General features: G+C 35.6%; 1 protein-coding gene across 1 annotated transcript in view; it reads left to right on the plus strand.

Moving 5' to 3' along the window:
• The window catches only part of LOC120528659, a 33,294-nt gene extending 14,765 nt beyond the window's left edge, over window positions 1-18,529 (plus strand). Inside the window, exons 6-9 of the mRNA XM_039752820.1 lie at window positions 1,108-1,284; window positions 4,236-4,321; window positions 16,794-16,887; window positions 17,997-18,529. Coding sequence (XP_039608754.1) covers window positions 1,108-1,284; window positions 4,236-4,321; window positions 16,794-16,887; window positions 17,997-18,248 — 609 coding nt within the window. The 3' untranslated portion in view covers window positions 18,249-18,529. The remainder of the gene's footprint in view (window positions 1-1,107; window positions 1,285-4,235; window positions 4,322-16,793; window positions 16,888-17,996) is intronic.
• Window positions 18,530-21,949: the final 3,420 nt, after the last annotated feature.

Here is a 21,949-nt window from a genome sequence, read left to right on the forward strand (position 1 = left end):
CTTCTTTCTTTTAATGTTGAGTGATTATCTAATGATACCTGGGGTATTTAACAATTATTACATGTTTGACTTTCTGACTTTTTACTATTATAATGATTTAATTCATTGTAACACTATAATGGCAGATTGATATATTTATGGCCTAAAAGAGATTAACCCAGTGAAGTAAAGTATTGAAATTATTTGTTAAAAATATATGGTTGGTGAGTGAGCATCACATGGGTGCAGTGGTAAGGGATGCTATACCTCTGTGTCTGCATGTGTTTTCTCTCCAGATGCCCAGGCCTTCCTCCCACACACCAAAGACGTGCTTTTCAGTTTTGAGTCTGGGAGGTGTAGAAGCACGAATTCAGCTGCTGAACTAGAATGTTTGTCAGCATTCTTTCTGGGTGGCGCTACATGCCTTAGAATGAAAACCATAAAAACCTTACTGTCTATAAGTTATCTTCTCCAACGTCAACAGGACGTTTCAACAGAACATTTGGCACCATAACAACATCATGTATGCTACCCCCAGAGACAAATAAAGATTGATCTGTCTGTCTGTCTGTCTTTCCGTCCGTCTGCCCGCCCGCACTTTTACATTTTTGTTGCAAACGGTGAAGGTGGGAGCTAAATGGGCATTAAAAAGTTGGTACGACGCTCTGAAAATTGCATTGCAAATGAAGGTGACTATGTAGAGAGGTGATGCAATTTTTTTTTTTTAATTTTTAATTTAAAACAAAAATTTAACGTCCCTCATACCACTGATAATGCTGTATCAGTACAAGTAGTAGAAATATTTCTGATGGGAAGTTCCATGCAATCTGCAAAACTACTACTGCTATACTTTTAGATTATTTCTCTTTACTTGCAAAACATTATTATTGGTATTAATTTGTAAAAGTTCTGTATCAAAGTAAAGTTTGTTACATATTGAGAAATTATCACCCCTAGTATCAACTGTATGGTTCCACAACAAAAAAAAGATTATAGGTTATTAGCACCTTTAGTTATTTAAAGTGTGAATACAAGCAAGTGGCATGCAAATACAGCTTTTTCAATTTTAAATTGGACGTCAAAACTTCAAAGCCTGATTGCTTCCTTTTTAATTAGTTTTGTTTTTAGATTTCAGGGGTTAATCTGCAAAATTTTATGCAGACAATGTTAAGCACAATCACAGCTCAGAAGGAGGCTACAAGGGAAATAAAAGATCAGCTAACAGCACTGAAAGAACAAATTCAGTCTCAGATCATCATACAGCAGGATTCAACCAGAAAAATCTTTCAGTATTTGTTACGAATGGTAAGAATGTTAAATTTATTAGTATCTGTGAAAATGCAGTACTCTATTACTGATAATGAAAATCTAATGCTGTTATTTATGAAAATAATTTCAATAATTCGTGAATTCAGTCGGTGAAGCAGAAATTTACAAATAGTATCTTACTAGAAGGAGTTACAAACAAACTGTAATTGCCTTCACTATTAGCACGTAGACTTATCTGGAAGAACCCTAACTCACCTCTTTAAGGGACAGTGGGTAACTGATGGTATATCCATCCATCCATTATCCAACCCACTATATCCTAACTACTGGTCTGCTGGAGCCAATCCCAGCCAACACAGGGCGCAAGGCAGGAAACAAACCCTGAGCAAGGCGCCAGCCCCACCACACTGATGGTATATATACTATTTGAAATTGGAAAAAATCAAAATTTCACTTACAAGATTTGTGCAAAAATTTTTTAAAACCTGGCAGGTCTAATCAATAAACTTTTAAAATAAGCATTTAAATTGGTAAAAGAATTTTCTTCCTCTTTTTTCCCTTCTCTAAAAGTTTTACTCGGTCTGTTGGCCTAGCTCTCTTTCTCATGGGTAAAGGTTGATTTGAACTTAGTTTTGTCGTCAAGTTTGACTTGCTTTTACGGAATGTTTACAAAGTTAAAATTTAACAAATTCAATAAAATGTTAAAGAAGAAGTAAAAAAGAAGAAGAATGGTTTAGATTTTTTTGAGAGCAACCCTTGATGTACACTGTTGATACATTTTTCTGTTGGCTTATTTTATTAACAAATTTTTCTAATGATTGAGACTACGTCAGCAAGGCTCTTAAATCACTTTCCTAATGCAATGTTTTTCCTTTTACATGTATACCATCAACACAATTTCCTACCACACCCTTGGATTGAAACATGTACTGTATGTTCTTTAGGGAGGGTTTATCAATGTAAGCATACAATAGTGCAAATCAATTACTATTTTGTCTTTCAAAGACTGGAAATCTAGTCTGTTGAAATATATGAATGGTATGCTGAAGCCGCATATCATATATGTTGGGGAACATAAAAAATTTTCCAGATTATAAAAAAAGAAATATATAAAATTACAGCAATTCCCTTTTATTTGTCTTCAGAATACTCTCCTTGAAAGGCTGTACCCTTGTTCCAGGGCTTCTCCCATTCTTGGAAACATTTCCTGAGCTCATCATTTGTTCCCTTCATCATTTGAGGTCCTAGAGCCCTCCTGTTTTTTTTTTTTTACCTGGTGGCAAATCTCCTGTCCTTCAGTCTCAATGTTAATTTTGTAAACAAAAAGAAGTTACAGGAAATGATTTCTGGCAAATGCTGGAGCAGCATAGCAATAAACACATTGCTTTAGGTTATGACAATGTGATGTGTGTAATGCATTGTCAGGGTGCAAAATCCAGTTTTAGGTACACCAGTTTTCTGAATGTTTGGCACAGCAGATCAATGTAATGTTGCTGATTTAACAAGTCTGTCCATGGGGAACAAACCATTGATGAAGAAGTTCAAGTCAAGTGCACAATTGTACTGTGGAATAAATGGCAGAAGTATGCACTTGATCAACTCAGCTCAATGCCACTCAGCAACATGATTACCCAGACTGTAGGCATATTATACCGAGTGGCATTTTTGAGAACTACACTATACTCACATGCTATTGACTGATTTGGGGGATTTTTGAGCCTCCCTTTGCACTCCTATTAACCCATTAAATATTATTTTTCAAAGTATTTTCCCAATAATTTTGATTACAAAGTTGCATTATTTGCCTTCTATGCCTTGATTGTTGTATTTAGAAACTGGCAGTGCATTACACCATATCCAGACCAAAATAATGAGTGATGGTGTTTGTTTTGTATTCATGTGAAAGTAATAATGTTAATCCAATGTGATCTGAGTGCTTTAGCTTAATTTTGGGTTTTCTTGACCATAATATCTTTTATATCCTCTGATATGTTCTGAATGATAATATGTAATATGGACTGAATGATAAGCCAGTGCAATCAGAGTGGCTTAGCCGAACTCTGGAACGTAAAGACCATAATGTCCAGTGACAGCTTTAACACTCGGTGTACATATTATGTTATTATCTGGCTTAGGATTTTTATTTTAATTTTTTTTCAACTGTTACTTGACCTTTACAGATTATTTTGAATGGTTACAGGGGTTTGGAGTATTAATTTTTTTCTCCATTTTCTTTTACTACTATTAAATATAGTTCACCTTCTCGCATGGTGCTATTTTGATTTTCTTATTAGCATTACCCAACTAGAACAACTTTGTTAGTGGTTGCCATACCATGGCAAGGCTTGACAACTGGGATTGTACAATGCACAATATCATTGAGGGTCAGCATTTCACACTTCCTGATTGTTCACATATCTTTAGCATCTTTATTACCATTATTATAAAGTTACTTGTTATGACTACTTTTTCTCTCATTTTTTGTTTTGGCTCAGGATATGTGTTGCTTTTTGGCATACGACCAGTTTCTCTGTTCCTTGACCATGATTCTATCTACATCTCCTGGTCTTTGTTTTATTTAAATTTAGTCTCCTCAGTTATAATCCTTGCTTGAATTCTTTGTCCACGCCATCTCTTGATTGTATTATTTCTCTCAAAACTACATGCACATTATATTGTTAAGCCAGTATTTAGCCTAAGTAAGCATTTCCCAGACCACAATATCCTGCCTGTCTTGTTTAATAATAATAATAATAATAATAATATACTAGTATGATCTTACTGGATGCATCTCTACCTGTATTTTCCTTACATCAGAATGTTCTATGACATTGGTGTAAAAATTTATTAATTTCATGTTGCTATAGAGCAGACAGTTGACTTCTCTGCCTTTAGGGTTGTATAATATCAGTCTTGAAAAAGTAAAGAACTTTAGCATCCAAGGTCAACACAACTGACTAAAAATATTTAATCTGAACTTTTTCCAGGTGGAGGGTGAGAAGCATCAAGAAAACAATGCTAGCCGGGACGAAATTCAGTCATCGCTTGATAAGAAAAAACAATGCATCCAAAGGTAACTGATTTATTGATTGATACGTTTTTAAGTTTGCATTGAACAAAAAATAATTACTTAGCCAGTAACTACAATATATAAGCCATAAAAATGAACCCCAACTCCATGTTGAAAATTTCATATTCTACAAAACATGGTTAAAATGGTACAATATATCTGGAGATGTTAGAGAAGATGGCTGTCTCTAAATTACGACTTGAAAACTTGCATCATATGCACACTGGATAATTTTATCTTAAAACCATTAAAAGAAAGCCTTGGCCAGAGTCACGGTAAAAATTAATTCAGGGAAGCTACCCTTCAAACTATTTAAGTAAAAGAATAAATGTTTTTTTGGATTTTGCAAAATCCAAGTATTAACATTCTCAAACTGGCCTAATCCCATTAAGGATCACTAATAGCTGTCAGTTTCAGGCAGTAAATACAGTAAACTATGCTGTCATAAGTTGCCATAGATACAACAACAGGAATGTACAAAATGTGATGAATGTCATCATCCCTATAATTATACACAGTAGTAGTAGTATTGAGTTGTGTAAAATGTTCAGTGGAATATTTACTACCATGATCCCCAACCTGACCTGACTTTGATGTTCAAATAAAATGTAACTCCTCACACAACAAACAATATCAGAATAGCAACCATTAATAATGTGAAGCACAGACCACAATAAATACTTTAAACATGATCACAATCCATGGACATACCCCCATTCCTAGCATTATATAAGTTCAATTCTTTAAAATTATATGCAATTTAGGTTGGATTATAGACATTTGGAGTTGTGGAAGACAGAGATATATCAAAAATTGATCAGGAGGATTTAAGCTGGAAAGAACTTGCTGACATCCTAAGTGGTCTTGCTTTTCAGCTGGTAATGTTTTAATGATGCTAATAAATTTAAAACAAGTTAAGTGAATTGCCTTTGTTAAATTATCTTTAATCTGTATGTGCATGTGTGTGTTTGTGAGTGTTCATCCTGCAATTGACTGGCATCATGTCCAGGGATTGTTCTTGTCTTTGCTCAAAATGCCTTGCTGGGATACGCTCCAGCTTCCCAGAGACCTTTGCCCCTGGATAAGTGGGTTAAGAAACTGATGCATGTATAATTTAAATCAATGGCTGCCTTGGTGAGTGTTGTCAGTAATCATTCATAATATCTTTTTATTTTCTAATCTGGTATTCATGTATTCCCTGAATAAAGTCCATATTTGGCCTACAGTGCCTTCTGCTATCTGAATTACACTGTAGTTTACATTTTGAGCTGATGAGCAGATACATTGCTAAAACTGTTAGCAAAAGAATTGAGAATGCTTTCAATAGCTGCTGCGTAAAATTGGGCCACTACTGTCTGGTCCAACATTTCTTTTCCGATAAGGGAAGTCATATTCTCACCATAGTTCACAGTGCAAGTAACACTACCCCTAATGTATTTCAATGATTCCAGTCTTTTTTCTTGGCAGTTATAATCAGCAATATATGTGTTTCCTAAAATCCATATATTGTTGAGGGGACACAGACAGATATAACAATCCACCTACAGTCATTTTTTTTTAATAAGTCCAAATCCCATTAATGAAATATGGAATAATGAATGGTGGATGCCAGTTTTAATTTTTTTCTTGATAAACTGTGATTCTTAAATAGTTGAAGAGTTGCAAATACTTTAAGCCATGTCTGTACATCCAGGGTATGGGATTTATCAAAACATAGATTAATTCACTTATACTTCACATTATAAAGTGAATAAATGACATGTTACATTTAGGTATATAATAAAGGTACACATAGGGTAAGAGATAGAAAATACTTTTTAATAATTCTATTACATGTTGTAAGAGATCAGACAGACCACAGAAAAGTTTTGGGTCACCACCCTGGTGAGCCAGTATAGCTGAAGTCAAAATAATAACGGAAAACATACAATATTATTACAGATGTTATTTCTTAAGATGAACTATTTAAAGATGGTGGATCGTCCGGTCTTAAGTAAAAAATCGGGTCCAGGTGATATCAGTGGTGTTTAAAACATAAGCCAGTCGTAACAGCTATGATTTTGAACGCTACACCTCAAGACATTTCTAATAATGGCACAGAAGAAATTGTTATTTTTTGATCCCTAAGTGTTCTTTAAGAAAACTATTATTTCTTAATTGTTTCAATCACATTCTCTGCCCAGAATCCCTTGGCTTCCTGCCTCTTCCGCTTCCCGTCCCCCATCTCGTGATGCGTGATGCTAGTCTTTATAGTTTATTTTATCCATTTAGCTCTGGGTTTTTTTCTGCGGCATGCACTTTCTGGCTGAGCACTCCTTTGTACCACTTCTTTATTTAAACAGGAGAGCTGTCAATGTTTATAAGGTTTACGCCATTAGTGTGGATCGAGTGTTAAAGTCTAGGCATGGTAGCCTAATCCTTCTTTGGCTTGATGCACTGTGGCCTGTTACCAAGAGGCATTCACTGTACCTAAATTAATCACACAATGACAATCTGCCTCAGAAGGAGAAGCAGCAATTTAGTGCTTATCGGTTAGAACTCCAGGAATACTGAGGTACAAAACTGAATATGCCTTTCTGGAACCCCTTTACATACATGACATATCTACATTATTATTATTATTATTATTATTATTATTTATTATTATTACGTTGGTGGTCAAGCTAAATAAACTAGAAGTGTTTAACCATATAAACACATGAGTTAACAAGCAAGCCATCGGCAGATCAATACATGGATTTTGCATTTTGCATAAATTTTGAGTTCTCCAGACACTACAGTAGTGGACTTTTAGTGCCACATTTTAAAGAGATAGAAACCAATAAGGAATTTTTTGTTGTGGTTATTTGGCTTTTAGCTCTTTCTTTAGATCAAATTTCTTGTATTGGTCATATTCTTCCATTGGTAATGTTAAGTGTCGTTTACATTGCCTTGGTATAGACGTCATCACAGATGAAATATTTGAAAATGAGAGCTGAATATATCTGGATGCAAGTATTGTTCATTGGTGTTGAGAAATTTTGAACACAACCTCCCAACGGCTCCCTAGTTGCCTTGCTCCTCTGTATCATCCATATCCTCCCAATTTACCTAAGATTTGTCTTTGTCTAGATATTTTATTTTGCATCCAGAAGTATGTATCCAGTATTGCATGTGCTGTATCACTAAAAATCAGTGTTGTGTGCTGACTGAGCTGGGTATCGCCCTGCTATTTGTTTTCCCTGACTTTCATTGATGCTATTTTGATTTTATAGTTGAACTTGCACTGATGGCATGACCTGCCAAGAAGGGATGACTTTGTTCTATTAAAATCCGTTCTTCAGAATCCGCATCTGATTCAAATTACCCTATTAACTAAAATGGAAAGCTGTATGGGTGTAGTTACATTTTCAGAGAATGGCTTTGAATGTTGGCATATGTGTTGTAGATGAAATAGTAGCATGGTAAAATTGGTTGTGATGTGATGTTATTTGTCTGGGACTTGGTGAGATCTAGGTAATTGTTTCCCAAGATTATGTATTTTAAATTATATATACAGTTATCACTAAGACGATGCATCAAACACAGCAGCCATGTTGCATGTAGTAATGGCAAATCGTAGTGAAGACAGCTAGCTCTGTGTCTCCGTCCACAAGAAAAGGACCACATAGGAGATCAAATAAACAATGGCTGGATCATCTCAGAGAAAACATGAGAGAAACCAGCATTGCATCTAAAGATGCTATAGATTGGAACAAGTGGACACTTATGCAAGAATGATGATGATACAGAGTACATATATACAGTATTATATAGAACAGTGAAGGATATTATGTAGAAACAATGACAGATCTGGCTCCTTAAGGGACAAAGGTAATGTAATCAGTTTAAATAACAGAATACAGAAGATTTCAATGAAACATGTGGTAAGGTTTAATGCTTTTGGACAATAAAATAATTGGACGTCTTAATACATAAGAAACAGACCAACAATGTGAATATCTTAAAATTTTTAGAGCAATGTGGGACAATATCTCTCCTGTTATTATATATAACTATTCAGTAATTAAAACAGTTGCATTTCTTTTCACATACAGTTTAACAAAAATTGCTCCTAAAGTTAATTTTGCATGGAATTTCACTATTTTTTTTTAAAACATGAAACTCATTAAAATTAATTTTTGTTTCCCAATTTCCTTCCTGTTATTCCACTGCTGCAACCTCAATCTTTCACAGCTGTTTCTTTGTGGCTCCAAATGCCTGTTATCTGCCTCATGCACCATCTCAATGAATATTCACAATGTCCGTTCCACCAGGCACCACTGCTCACGGGGGATCAGAGGCAACATATTCTGTGCTCACTCTGAACAGCTCTGTAAACTGTAAACCAGGATCCTTTTAGAGACTTACAGGTGGCCTCAAAATCATGGCAATTGATTTCAGCAGTGGAGAAGCACCTCTGAAGTGCTTGTAGATAAATCCACTCTAGCTGAACCCTTTTCTATATGTTGTTCTACAGCAGAATACTGTAAATTTTCTTACACTTTTTCACACAAAGACTCCAGGTAAAATGAAACAACATGATTTCATGGTGCAAAGTTTGCTAGTCACAAAAGACCAATTATTTTGTGGTATTTAATTCATTTTAGCAAAGTGAAACTCTTGAACATGTTTTACTGTGAATTAAATTTTGCACAAATCATTATATTCATCATTTGTAATAAACCAGGCTTGATTGATTTTTAATATCAATTACATTGTGTTGAATTTTTTTTCTTTTTTCTTGCACATTTTTGTATGTGAAACATCAACAAGAATGTGCCAGTGGGACTTAAATTAGATTGCCACCGGCCTGCAGCAAGATGTGCTATGTGGGCACTATTCTGCAACCACTATAGATTGACTTGTACTAAGATAATAACTCATATTTCTGACTATTAAATGAGAAACACCACGAGAGTTTTCACAATTCACATTTTTAGTTAGGATTTTCTGGGCCTTAGGATTAACTTTGTGTCTCTGCCTCACGCATAAAGTGGATTTCACTTTCACCAAACAACAAATCTTTTAATTCTCGCAGATACGCCTCTTCATTCAGAAGAAACACTACTTTTCCCTGATGGAAACACGAATTAGACGAGTCTCCAACTTAAAGTTTAAATCGAATAATATATTATACATCTCTTTTTTCGCTGTTAAATTATTTCACAGAGTAATAATTTCCATTTGTTTGTGCTAATGAGATGTTTACTATCATTCTTTTGAGACTTTCGAATTTTCATACTTCCATTATCTCTAACCTGATCAGCATGTGTACCGCGCCAATGTTTTGGAATTCTTTATGACCTTCTACTTTGTTATCTACTCTTTGTCTTTTATTTTCGGCCCCGGGGGTGCTTAAATCTCTTGGCACGAAGTTTCGTCTCGCGGGATGTGAAAGTGTGTCTCTGAGAAAGTCACATCTCGTCTCTCTTCCCAAGATTTTTTTATTATGAGAGATAGAGATACATACGTCCATTATGTTGCAACCAAGGTTTGTTCCTTGGTTTATGCTTACTTTTCTTTCTTATGCTGTTTTTTTAATTTTAAAATTACTATTTTTCATGTTTGTTGCAATTATGCAGAGTATTTCTGTAAGTTTTAATTTATTATTAACTAGCTGTCCCCCGCGGCTCCGGTCCACATAGTAGTGTAACAGGACAAACCTTAAAAATCAATTAAAATATATTAATTCTGGCAAAGCGGAAGTTAGGTATGCTCCAATGTCAAACGCTGGCACTGTATCTGATTGTGTTCAGCTCTGATGGGAGAGCGTCCCCCGCATGGGGAGAAAAGCATGTGGCTGTGATATCTCTGCCAATCAGAAGCTATCCTCTAAAACACACTCTGATGTCTCTCTCAAAAACATCAAATGTTACTCCTTAACAATCTGTAGATGATAATGTCTGCTGAACAAACAGGTATCACTAGCTAAGCGGAGGCAAGGTGCGCTCCAACACGTGGCGAGAGGTAGACTAACTCCTGAGGTCCTGCTTCCCCCTCCCCTCGGCCTGCATCCTCTCTCTCGGAGTAAATTGCTACTGCAAGTGAACTATAATACTTAGCACGATGAGAGAAGTCACAAAATCAATCAAAATGTTCAAGCAAATTACAGAAAAAATCTAAATCCGTTAAGTAGTTCTCTCGTGAAAAGCAGACAGACATGCATACAGACAGACTGACATTGAATAATATATGTATTCCTTGTTTCCTGTGGGTGACACCCAAAGAAGCCGGAAGATCTCAGCAATGGTACATTGACTTTCAGGAGGTTTTTATAAGTATTTGCTTTTTCTTTTTATATTTCTGGTTTGAGAGGTTTTGGTTAGTGTTCTTTAATTCTGCCTATTGGATTATGTGTTGGGACTCGCTTTGCTCGCCAACCCCTGTGTTTGGTTAATTGGATATACAATTAACATTTTTTTTTTTTTTTATTATTTCAATTTCATTATTTGCACTTTTACTTTAAAGCTTCATTAAAATCAATATTTTTTGGAGACACATTGTTACAATGCAACATATAACTGCCCGTGAGTGAATGAACATTGTTTCTATTTCTCTAATAAATAATCCGACTTTTTCTAATGTTTGTACCTGTGATTTATTGATTGTCATAGCAAAAGCTATTCTCACAGTAAACATTTTAATACGGATGGCATATCACAATCTCCTCTCTGGTGTGTACTGTAATGTTATTCGTGGAATATATACATGACCTTTTTTTTGCCTGTTAAAATCTGCATCACTTCTCTGTGATCATAAATATACACCTGACTGAATTGGGTATTCTTGGAAATTCAACTTGTTGTTGCTTTAACTGTTGCGGGACCACAGATTCTCAGAGTATGGTCTATTATTGTGTAAATCCACGTTTTGTGCATTGAATGATGCGAATGCGAAAAGACTTTGTTGTCTACTCTTTGCCTTTTATTTCTGACCTCGATTTGTCCTGCTCTTTTTTCAATTACACCTGGTTCTGATGATTAATTACCTTTTGTTTTGCGGTAATGCAATCTTTTCTATCTTTTCTTTGATACTGTAGTGACTGACATGATAAAGTGTCACAAAAGTTTTACTTGAACAATCGCTGACTTCGTAACCCCAAACACAATTTTCTAGCACCCTTTCCAACCCCTCATCCCCATGTCTCACACTCCCCTTAACGCATCAATCAGTACCCCGCTATCAGTTTTCCGTGCTGTACTCCGCCCTCCCTCAATCGGACCGAACAATCGCTTAAAACAAAAAAGGCCGCAACCTGGCTGGGTCGCTGCAATACTTTTGAATTTTACTGGTTTCATAATCTCTTATCTGACTTTTTTCTCTCCAACACCTTTGGGTCTCTATTCTCTATATTGTCCTGATACACTTTATATGTGTTGAGAGCGCAGGATCTGTGTGCACTACGTGCTTTTACACGACTGACTGTTTTTTGATGGATTTGCTCTTATATGATATCTGCTGTAAGTAGGGCGTGTCTTGCAAGAATCTCATGTTCCACGTCCTCGTGAGACAACCCTGGCACAGTCTCTTGGCGGTCCCCGCGAGACGCTCGTGGCAAGAGTCTTTTGTCTCTGGTCTTTTAAATGTCTTTCGAGAATTTCCGAGAAGATCACATATCGTTGCCTTGCTTTTGCTTTCCAGGATTTCTTTTTATAATAGATGTTTATCTTACCTTTTTGCTTTTTTTACTTTTTTTTATTTTATAAATTTTTGATGATGTTAAGCCTCACAGGCCACCAGTGTTAAAGGTTAAAGGAATGATAAGCAGAAAATCCAAACCAGAAAATCAGTCTTATCTTTAAACCAAATAAATCATAACAGAAGAATCCCAGAGATTAATAAAGTATATCAATTCAAATCAAGTAGCGAAAAAAAATCAAAGCAAATGTCAAAACCAAGAATATCTGGGTAGCAAAACTAATTAGACTGCATGAGCAGTTGTTTGTTTTTTGTTTAAGAATCCACAAATGAAGTAAAGGTCATCACATGCTACCTTGTTGCCATATCAATGATATTGGGCTTAAGATTTCCGAGGCCATGTACCCTGTGGCCATAGCAATGGGACTCACAAAATTAAAATGTTAAAAAAATTGCAAAAAAATGTGTAACTATTTAAAAACAATATTGTAGAAGAAAACAAAGTCAGAATTGAATTGTTATGCAAAAAAATAGTGATTATATTCAGAAAGAACAGCAAATAGCCTTGGAAGAACTTGTTAAAAATGAATTAAGATTATTAAGCATAACAAAGAAGACTTGTCTCAACTACCCAGAGTTTAACAGTTCCTCTCCCTCATAAGGCACTTTTGATATTTGAAACTTTCATTGCACTTAGAATTTTTAAAGGCAGTTCTCCCAGCTGGGACAAGCTAACTTTGAATGTGGCTTTTCTGTCTTTTGAAGCCATCACATGCCAATTCCAGTGTGTCTGTATCTCCACATCATAACACCCTGTGTGCCATCCTGACCTAGAAGACATATACCAAAACAAGATGGCACCATCTAGCCATTTTATGTATCAAAGACAGACTGCTAAGAAAGACTCACACTGCTCTTTAAATTAGAATATTAAATTCCCTCCTCCTCAAAGCGGAATTTAGCTATCACCTAAAGATTTTGGGGGATCCTCAATGTAGTCTCCAGCCCACCTTTCTCCTAACCCCATCCTGTATTGTATTAGCTGCATGTAAATATTGTTTGAAAAAATGACCAAATTAACTGTTCTGTTTATTTTTGTAACAGATACATAATAGTTGTTTTTAGGTTAGATTAAAAAGAATTAAAGTTAGACATTAATTGACAAAAAACGTCTCAATGCATTTCCTTTGAATACCATGGGTATTCATATTAAGCATAAGAGACATGCAGCACCCTAGCAGCTGCATACACTCACATTTCTGTTAGCAAATATTTGTACATTATCATCAAACATTGCCAACATGATTTTTTTTTTTAGTATTTGGTAAATTTTATAGCATAAATAAACAGATACAGTAACTGTTTGAGACTTATCTCCTAAACTAAAGAAAACTAGTTTCTTTATTATAAAAAAAAATTCTGAATCCTGGAAGGGAGATTAGGGAGGCGAGACGTGATCTTCTCGGAAGACAAATTGACGTCAGCGCAAGAGACACTTTGACATCCCGCGGGAGACACTTTAACGTCACTCGAGACTAGGCGGTGAGGCCACATTTAAAACAAGTTCATGGACATCTAACCAAGCAGTTGTTTGAATGCTTTTGGCAGACAAACATCATATGCTCCCAGCTCTTAAAACAACGACAAGTGACAAGCAGAACATGCAGATTGCCGGCAGCAGCAGGAAGCCAGCAGATAATACGACTGCTTCTCCTTAGCATGCGTTCAGCCACCCCATTCATAACGTGAGCGGCAGAGACGCGAAGTGGCAAAAGGACAGCTGCAGTACATGCTTTTGAATGATCGACATGCAGTGCGACAAGAAGAACACGCAGCTTGCCAGCAGCATCAGCAGCAGAAAGACAGCAAATGATCTAAAAGTATCTCCTTAGCGTGTGTTCAGCCGCCCCCCTATACAACACGAGCAGTGTTATACGTCCTGTGAGAAAGATTTAACCATGCCCAGGGCCGAAAATAAAGGACAAGTTTGTTTTTTTCAAAAGTTTTAACGTAAAAAATAAAAATAATGAATATGTAACAATTAACATGAAAATAACAATCTCTTTAAATTGTATATTCGGTAAACCAAACCTGGGGGTGGGTGAGTAAAGCGAGCAGGGGCGGAGCCACCTAGTTATTCATAAAGAAACTCAAAAAAGCCAGAGAGATGTGATGTGAATCCTTAGACTTCCTCAGCCTCAGCTCCCTGATCAAGTAGAACATTTAAAACAATAACAAAGCTTATAGGAAAGCAGATGTCTAGTACAGTAACCTGAAGCTTTGCTCACGGGAGGGAAAGGCACTTCACTGCACTGCTTGTTATGCCTTTCCCCTGGTTTGATGTTGTTTACTGTGTTTTAGAATGGCTCATGTTTTTGGCTTGTTATTGCTTGCTGTGCTGTTGATTTTTACCAGAGAATGGATGAAGGGTGTGGATAGCTGAGATTGGAGGCACACAAGAAGAGGTTTGTGCGCACATGTGTTCCCATCCTTCTAGAGTTGTTCAGGCTGTAACAGTCTTAAGTATTCATGAACATGCAATGATTAGTTAAAAGTTGGGAGTGGTAAAGGTGGAGATGGCAGGTTCGTGTGGGAAAGTGTTAATACGGAGAGACAACTACTGCTCACTATGATGCAGGTGGGAGGAGGGTTAGAGCATCAACTGGAAAAGTTAAAGAAGCAGGCAGATGAAAGGTGAGGACACTGAACCAAAGTGCGTTGTCACAGAGAACCAGAGTAGAAGATATAAGCTTCCAGGGTGAATGCAAAGGGTCTTCTTTAGTTGTAGGTTGAAGTTTGATGATCACTGGGTTGCTTGAAAGACTATCTCTGTGAAAAGTATAACAGGAAAGTTTAAGGACTGATTGACCTTGTCATTAACCTAATAGGAATTTTCTTTGGAGGTCTGCTTTTGACAGAAAACATTTTTTCACAATAAAATATCTTATTACTGTTCTACTGGTCCTCGGCCCCAATACTTGACAGCTGTGCACATAGCACTAATACCCTTCAGGGACATGTAATAGCTTTATATTAGACTGGCGTCATGTCCTGCACCCAGCGCTTCTCATACAGGCTCTGGTCACTTGCAAAACTGCATTGGATTAAGTAGAATTGACATTCCCTAAAATCATAGTGTGAACTACACTGTGGTAACAAGTGGGACCCATTAGTGCTCAATTGTGGCCTGAGCACTGAAATGTTAACTCTGATATATACAATACATTAGCTATGGAGAATGTTATCATTTAAGATGTGCTAATCAGCTTTTAGCATGTTAACACTCTCTTGCACATAATCAGTGAGTACAACTATCTTACCTTGAAACATCCATCTCATTACTTCAATATCTGTCTTATCTGGAAAAAATACTTGAAGTTAGAAATATAATAGAACTAGGGGACTCTGCCCCCTGCTCCCTTTGCTTACCTACCCCCGAGTTTGGTTAACCAGATATACAATTTAAAGAGATTGTTATTTTCATTTCATTCATTTTTTATTTCTTGATATTTGCCAGTAATAAAGCTGTAGTGAATGAGTTATTCCCCCTCCCCCCGGTTGTGAAGAGGAGGGCTGAACATACGCAAAGGAGATGCGGTCGCTCTTCAGAAACCCCCTCTTAAACGGTGATACAATGGGGAACAAACATTTTTTTTTACCTCTTCTATGCTCGATCAGCTGGCTTGCTACTGCTGCCTGTACAGTAGCTGTCCTTTTATTTTACTGCCTTGTCTCGCGGGACGTTAAAGTGCCTCCAGGAAAATCACGTCTTGACCCAAGATTGTTTTATTATGATAGAGAAATGAGAAGTTAAAGTGAACTTACTCATCCTGTTGGATTTTCGACACATTTTATTGTTGACAGAGTGAGAAATTGCATTTAACAGCTAAAAGAGCTTCCTTTGAGTAAAAATTGGATAATTTGCTGGAGGCCAGGGAACATTCAAAGGTACTTCTGTGAAAGAGGGCAGAATCCATCAACTCAATCACCAAAGTGTTAATACTAGTTTCAACAGCAGCAAACATACATTTGGAATTATTTCATTTGAGACATTTTCATTATTCAGTTTAAATTTCTTTTAAGTAAAAACATTTTTGAACAGAGGACTTTGGTGGACTTTTCTTCATTTCGGATATGAGCTACCTTAAACACAATTTCACTAAAATAGCTACATTAATTATGGTGTTAACCTGCAACAGCTGCTGGTCTAGTTAGTTAAGGCAGAAGCCTGAGAGGTAAAGCATGCTAAGAAAAAGAAACACCCTAAAATGACCCTCTCATGAATTTCTTCAATATGGACCCTTTTCACAATATTCTAATTTTGCGAGATACTGAATTTGGGACTTTCATTAGTTGTCAGTTATAATCATCAAAATTAAAAGAAATAAACATTTGAAATACATCAGTCTGTGTGTAATGAATGAATCTAATATACAAGTTTCACTTCTGAATGGAATTACTGAAATAATCAACTTTGTCATGATATTCTAATTTTATGACCGGCACCTGTACATCCTCTAAATATAAGGTGGTGTTTCTTACTATGCTAATTCATCTACGATTCTATTCTGTTTCCCAAATATATATATATATATATATATATATATATATATATATATATATATATATATATATATATATATATATATATATATGTATATATGTATATATGTATACGTATATATGTATATATGTATACATATATGTACTGTATATATATATATATAATATATGTGTATGTATATATGTATATGTATGTATATGTATGCATATATATATATATGAATTTTACCATAAGATGTTTCTTTTTTTACAGCCTGCACACAGACCTCCGTAAACTTGTGACTGAGTTTCATAAGCAGAAGCTTGAAATGAAAATGAGTTCGGTCAAGCTGACAAACTGCATCATGGTAAGATAATTGAATATTGTGACACAATTTATAAAACTATGGGGTTCTGCCCCCTGCTCGCTTCACTCACCAACCCCCGGGCAGGGTAGCAAATGTACAAATTAAAGAGATTGTTATTTTCATGGGAATTGTTATATATGCATAATAGAACTATTTTACATTACAGCGAGTAATTAACCATAGTAAAAAACAGTAAAACGTAATTAATTCAAAGAAAATAATGTTTCATGTTGCGTTACAGGTATTTGTTGCGTTGAACATTTTCGTTCTGATTGGCTTTGAAATTAACACGCAAGTACTTTTTAAACTTACACTTTTACTGTAAAACTTCAATAAAAACAATTTTTTGAATGAACTTTTTGTCAATATCGCATTAAATTTTGATCTCGTGTTTGGACAACGCAACATATAACTGCCCATGATTGAATATCGTTTCTTTGTCTCTAATAAATAGACTTTTTTGAATGCTTGTCCCTGTGATTTGTTAATTGTCATTGCAAAAGTTATTCTAACGGGAAACTGTATAAACATTTTAATACGAATGGCATATCAAGATCTCCTTTAATGTCTAACGTTATCCACGGAAGATATACTACATTGCCTTTCTTATCGTCTGTTAAAATTTTACATGTCAGAATTGTTCAACTGCATAGTCTACTAATATGCATTTAACCAATTTGCCGTGTAACCGATCAACAATTTTAGCATTCATTCATTTGACTCAGTCGTTTCTCTCTGCTAAGATTGCCCGTGTACTCATTTCTTGATAACACTTCAGGATGAAATTCTTCAATAAGTTTAGGACATAACAAGCCTTTATTGTGAACTTAAAGTGAGAAAAACATAAAAATTTAAAAGAGCTGAGAGCGCAGGGACTGTGTCTTACAAAAGCATTCACACGAATGAGAGGTGAGAGGACCGTGGGCGTGGTTGAAAATATTTGAGAGAAGGGTGGGACTTGAAAAACTCTCTTGGCAGTAGTCTTGTCTGAAGATTTTCTTTTATAATAGAGAGTTGTTGAACCTCTATTGTTTATTAAGTGTATTTTTATTTATTTTGACAATGTCCTGGATGTTAAAAAATGCCTGACTTTGTTTTCTGCCATATAGGAGAAGAAAGAGCTGGAAAGATTGCTTACAGTGGCAAAAGAAGAAACACATTTTTATTGGGAAGAATATGTGCGTCTGAGGAAGCAGCACCTGGAACTGCTGTCCAAAGTAAGAAGCAAAGCTTTCAAGAAAAAATATGTAAATAGAAGACTGTGTGTCATTTCTGAGGCTAGCAAACTTCTTGCAAGAACTCTTGCAGAAATCAAGAAAGTTATTAGTAGGAACCCCAGAGTATCAAAGAAACTTTTCTAATGCCACTGGATCTTAGCCACTAACTGACCATGTCTAGATAGGCCTGCATTTCAGTCTTCATTTATGATCCCTTATGGCCACTGTACTTTTAAGCCAAGTTTTTATTACGTTTACTTTCATTGAGGTTCAATATTTTTTCAAACAAGCAAGCACATATGAATGCTTAGACAACAGTTGCCGTTTGTAAATTAAGTTAAGCTGTAAGTGACTCTTGTTAAAGTTGTTGAGTTTCCATTTATACATTTCTGTAAAACAAATAACTGTTTAATGAGTTAAAAGGATTTTTTATGGTGACAATTAACAACAAATTTTAATGGGATTGTGATATGCTGTGTTAATAACAATAAAAAGTAGAACTGTGTGGCATTGTCTAAAAAATCAGATCACATTATTTCCTTTTGTATGATGCTTGTAAGATTCACTATTATGATTTGATTGCTATTAAGATTATCTGATCTCATATTAACTGTGATTCATATGGTGAAAAACCAATGTAATGTGTGTTCTAGTCTTTGTAGATGCTTTTATTACAGCTGTAGTCTCAATTTCCAACTATAATATGAACTAAAGAAGTTAGGATTTATACAAATGCGTATTTCATCAAACTACATGTGTAAAAACTGGTTTAGAAAGAGAAGACAGTGTAGAATTCTGAATTCAATTAATGGGCTTTATTTGTCTTATAAACTCATTCCTTTTTGAAATTATATAGCCTTTAGAATAGCCCATAACTGCGAATGACAAGTGTATGTAGAGAAATATCTGATTTTAAAAGTTAATAATTTATCATTATCATTTGCAAGAATACTTGATTTAGTGTGTTACAGATATCAGGGCCTTATCAGGAAAAGGCCAATAAAAATAATGATGACAATGTGTCAGATTATGCCATTTTGAGTGGGAAATTTGCTTGTTATCATTGATTATATGTTACTGTATTGTAATAAATTGGCTGAGGGAGGAAATACTTGTGCATAGTTAATAGATGGAACTTTTAATTTTCATAATGAAAGAAGATTCTTGGTCAATGACCATAGAATTCCATTTGTTGCCACATCACGTCTTTGCCACTCGCGTATGTGAATTTCACTTTCACCAAACAACAAATCTTTTAATTCCCACAGATATTCCTCTTCATTGGGAAGAAACACTACTTTTCCCTGATGACAATACAATTTAGACAATTTACAAGTCTCCAGCTTAAAGTTTAAATCTGAAGAATATATTCAATCTCTTTTTGCTGTTCCATTATTTCACCAAATAATAATTTCCGTTTGTTTGCGCTAATGCAATGTTTCCTATCATTTTTTGGAGACTTTTGAATTTTATTAGTTTCATTATCTCTAACCTGCTCTGCATGTGTAGCGCACCAATGTTTTTGAACCTCTTTACAACATTCTACTTTGTCATCTACTCTGTCTTTTATTTCTGGCCCCAGGTGTGGTTAAATCTCCCTGAAAAAGTCACATCCCGTCCCTGGATTTTTTTTTATATAATAGAGAGACGGTTCCTCCAAGAGTCTCTCTAATGTATACAGTATTAATCATTTGCTGATGATCTGGTATACCTGATTACAATTTTAAGAAATTTAAAATAGGGGTGTACAAATGTTTACATGTTAAAAATTTGCATTTCTGTTTAAAATATAAATTATATGAACTACAACATATACATTTGGCATGATGTTTGTTATATCACCTTTGTCTATAGATATTGTTTAAGTCAAGATGAAACCTTTTTATGTCCGGATGTATAATTACTTTTTCATATGACTTGTGCACATTTTTCAGAATCTGCATTGTGTTTCTCCAAGTAAGCCAGTTTCCTCACACATGCTAAAGTTTTGCTTGTTACCTTAAAAGGTTTGAATAAATGTGTGTGAATGAGGGTAACCCTGCCAAAAACAGAATAGACCAGGCAAAGGCTGTGCTTAAATGTTGCAATATACTAACTGCATTTTTTTAATCTGAAAACATTCAAATGTCATACATAATGTGAATTAGTTCTGGGGCCTCATGTATAAACGGTGCGTACGCACAGAAATGTTGCGTAAGAACTTTTCCACGTTCAAATCGCGATGTATAAAACCTACACTTGGCGTAAAGCCACGCACTTTTCCACGGTACCTCATGCCTTGTCGTACGCAAGTTATCCGCTCGGTTTTGCAAACTGGCGGCACCCAGCGTCAAAGCAATGGTACTGTTCTTGTGTGATTACTCATTATTTTCATGACGCGGCTTTATAAATACACAGAAACTAACCGCATATTGTTTATTAGTGTAATGCATCTGATTGTAATTAACTCGTAACAATATAATGGTCCAGGGAACAGCCATAGTATTCCAAATGCCATAACTGCTTTAGCGTTGTTATTCTCACTTCTCCTTCTTCTTCTTCTTCTTTCAGCTCCTCCCGTTAGGAGTTGCCACAGCGGATCATCTTTTTCCATATTTCTCTCACTGCACCACTCGGAGTATTTATATCACTGTATCTGAGTGTGAATCACAGCACCAGCTGATCGGAAAGAAAATGATCGGTATACGGCTTCATGGACACGCTACCTCAGCCACTGCAAAACGTTTTAAAGCCTTTCCTGTACAGACCTCGCGGTTCAGAAACAGTTTAATCCCAAGAACTTTAAATGCAGCTAATCAATTGCTCCTTGTAGAACGGTTTGTACTTATAAGTACAATCACCCCACTGTAAACTTGCACTACAGTTATAATATCTCACAACCTGGGCCACTTTATAAAGCGTATTTACATATGATGACGATATCATTTTTAAGGTGAAATGCAGCAAAATATGTTTAAATTATACACATAAAACTTTAACTTCATTTAAATAATCTATATTCTTCACTGGGAGTGTCGTGAAGGATAGAATAATTAAACATGTACTACGAAGATATTTCAATGTTCTTTAAACGTTTTGAAGAATCAGCGCTAAGCTTACAGATGGCTTAACGTCTATTACAGAGCTGATTGTGTGGCGATCGGTTACTTGGGGAAAGAAAAGCAAGGACTCTTGGGGCAACGCCAATATATATTGAATATAAAACAGAAAGAGAAAATAACAACACAGCTAAAAACGCAGCGACAAATTTCGACAAAAGATAAATGCTTGTCATGAGCACGAGGCTCATGAAACACATGTTTAATAATGTGCTTTAGCTCCTATCATCATGAAAATGACATCACGTATACATCTCAGTATTTTAGTCATTCAGAGAGCTGTAATATCACAAATGTAATGGACTCTGTGTCCAGTTGGAGGAAGAGAGCCAGTTTAAGAAGCAAGTAGTGATTCACACACATAGATCACATACAGTAGAAGATCAAATACAAAACAAAGCATTTAACGTGCTACTTTAATTACGATGTAATTTTGAGAAACTGGTTAATTAAACGATTTTAAGATGAAGTTTATAATGTTCTACTAAATGACAAAATAAACTACGTGATTAAAGTGGAAAATTCGAGATTGAAGTTGACATTTCCTGCTTTTTCCCCACCGTGTGCCTTTTTTCTCTGTACCCTAATAAGCTTTCATATGACACTCAGACAGTGGGCTTACAACTCGGCTTTTCACGGTGACTTTGATATGTGACTTCTTTTTTATTTCCGGCACTGTGCGATTTTGTGAATGTGAGCTTTCAAGTTTCTCCAACACGCTATGTCACTCGATCAACTTCCTTTTGT

This window comes from Polypterus senegalus, chromosome 4, assembly GCF_016835505.1.
Source record: "Polypterus senegalus isolate Bchr_013 chromosome 4, ASM1683550v1, whole genome shotgun sequence".
Taxonomy (NCBI): Eukaryota; Metazoa; Chordata; class Cladistia; order Polypteriformes; family Polypteridae; genus Polypterus; species Polypterus senegalus.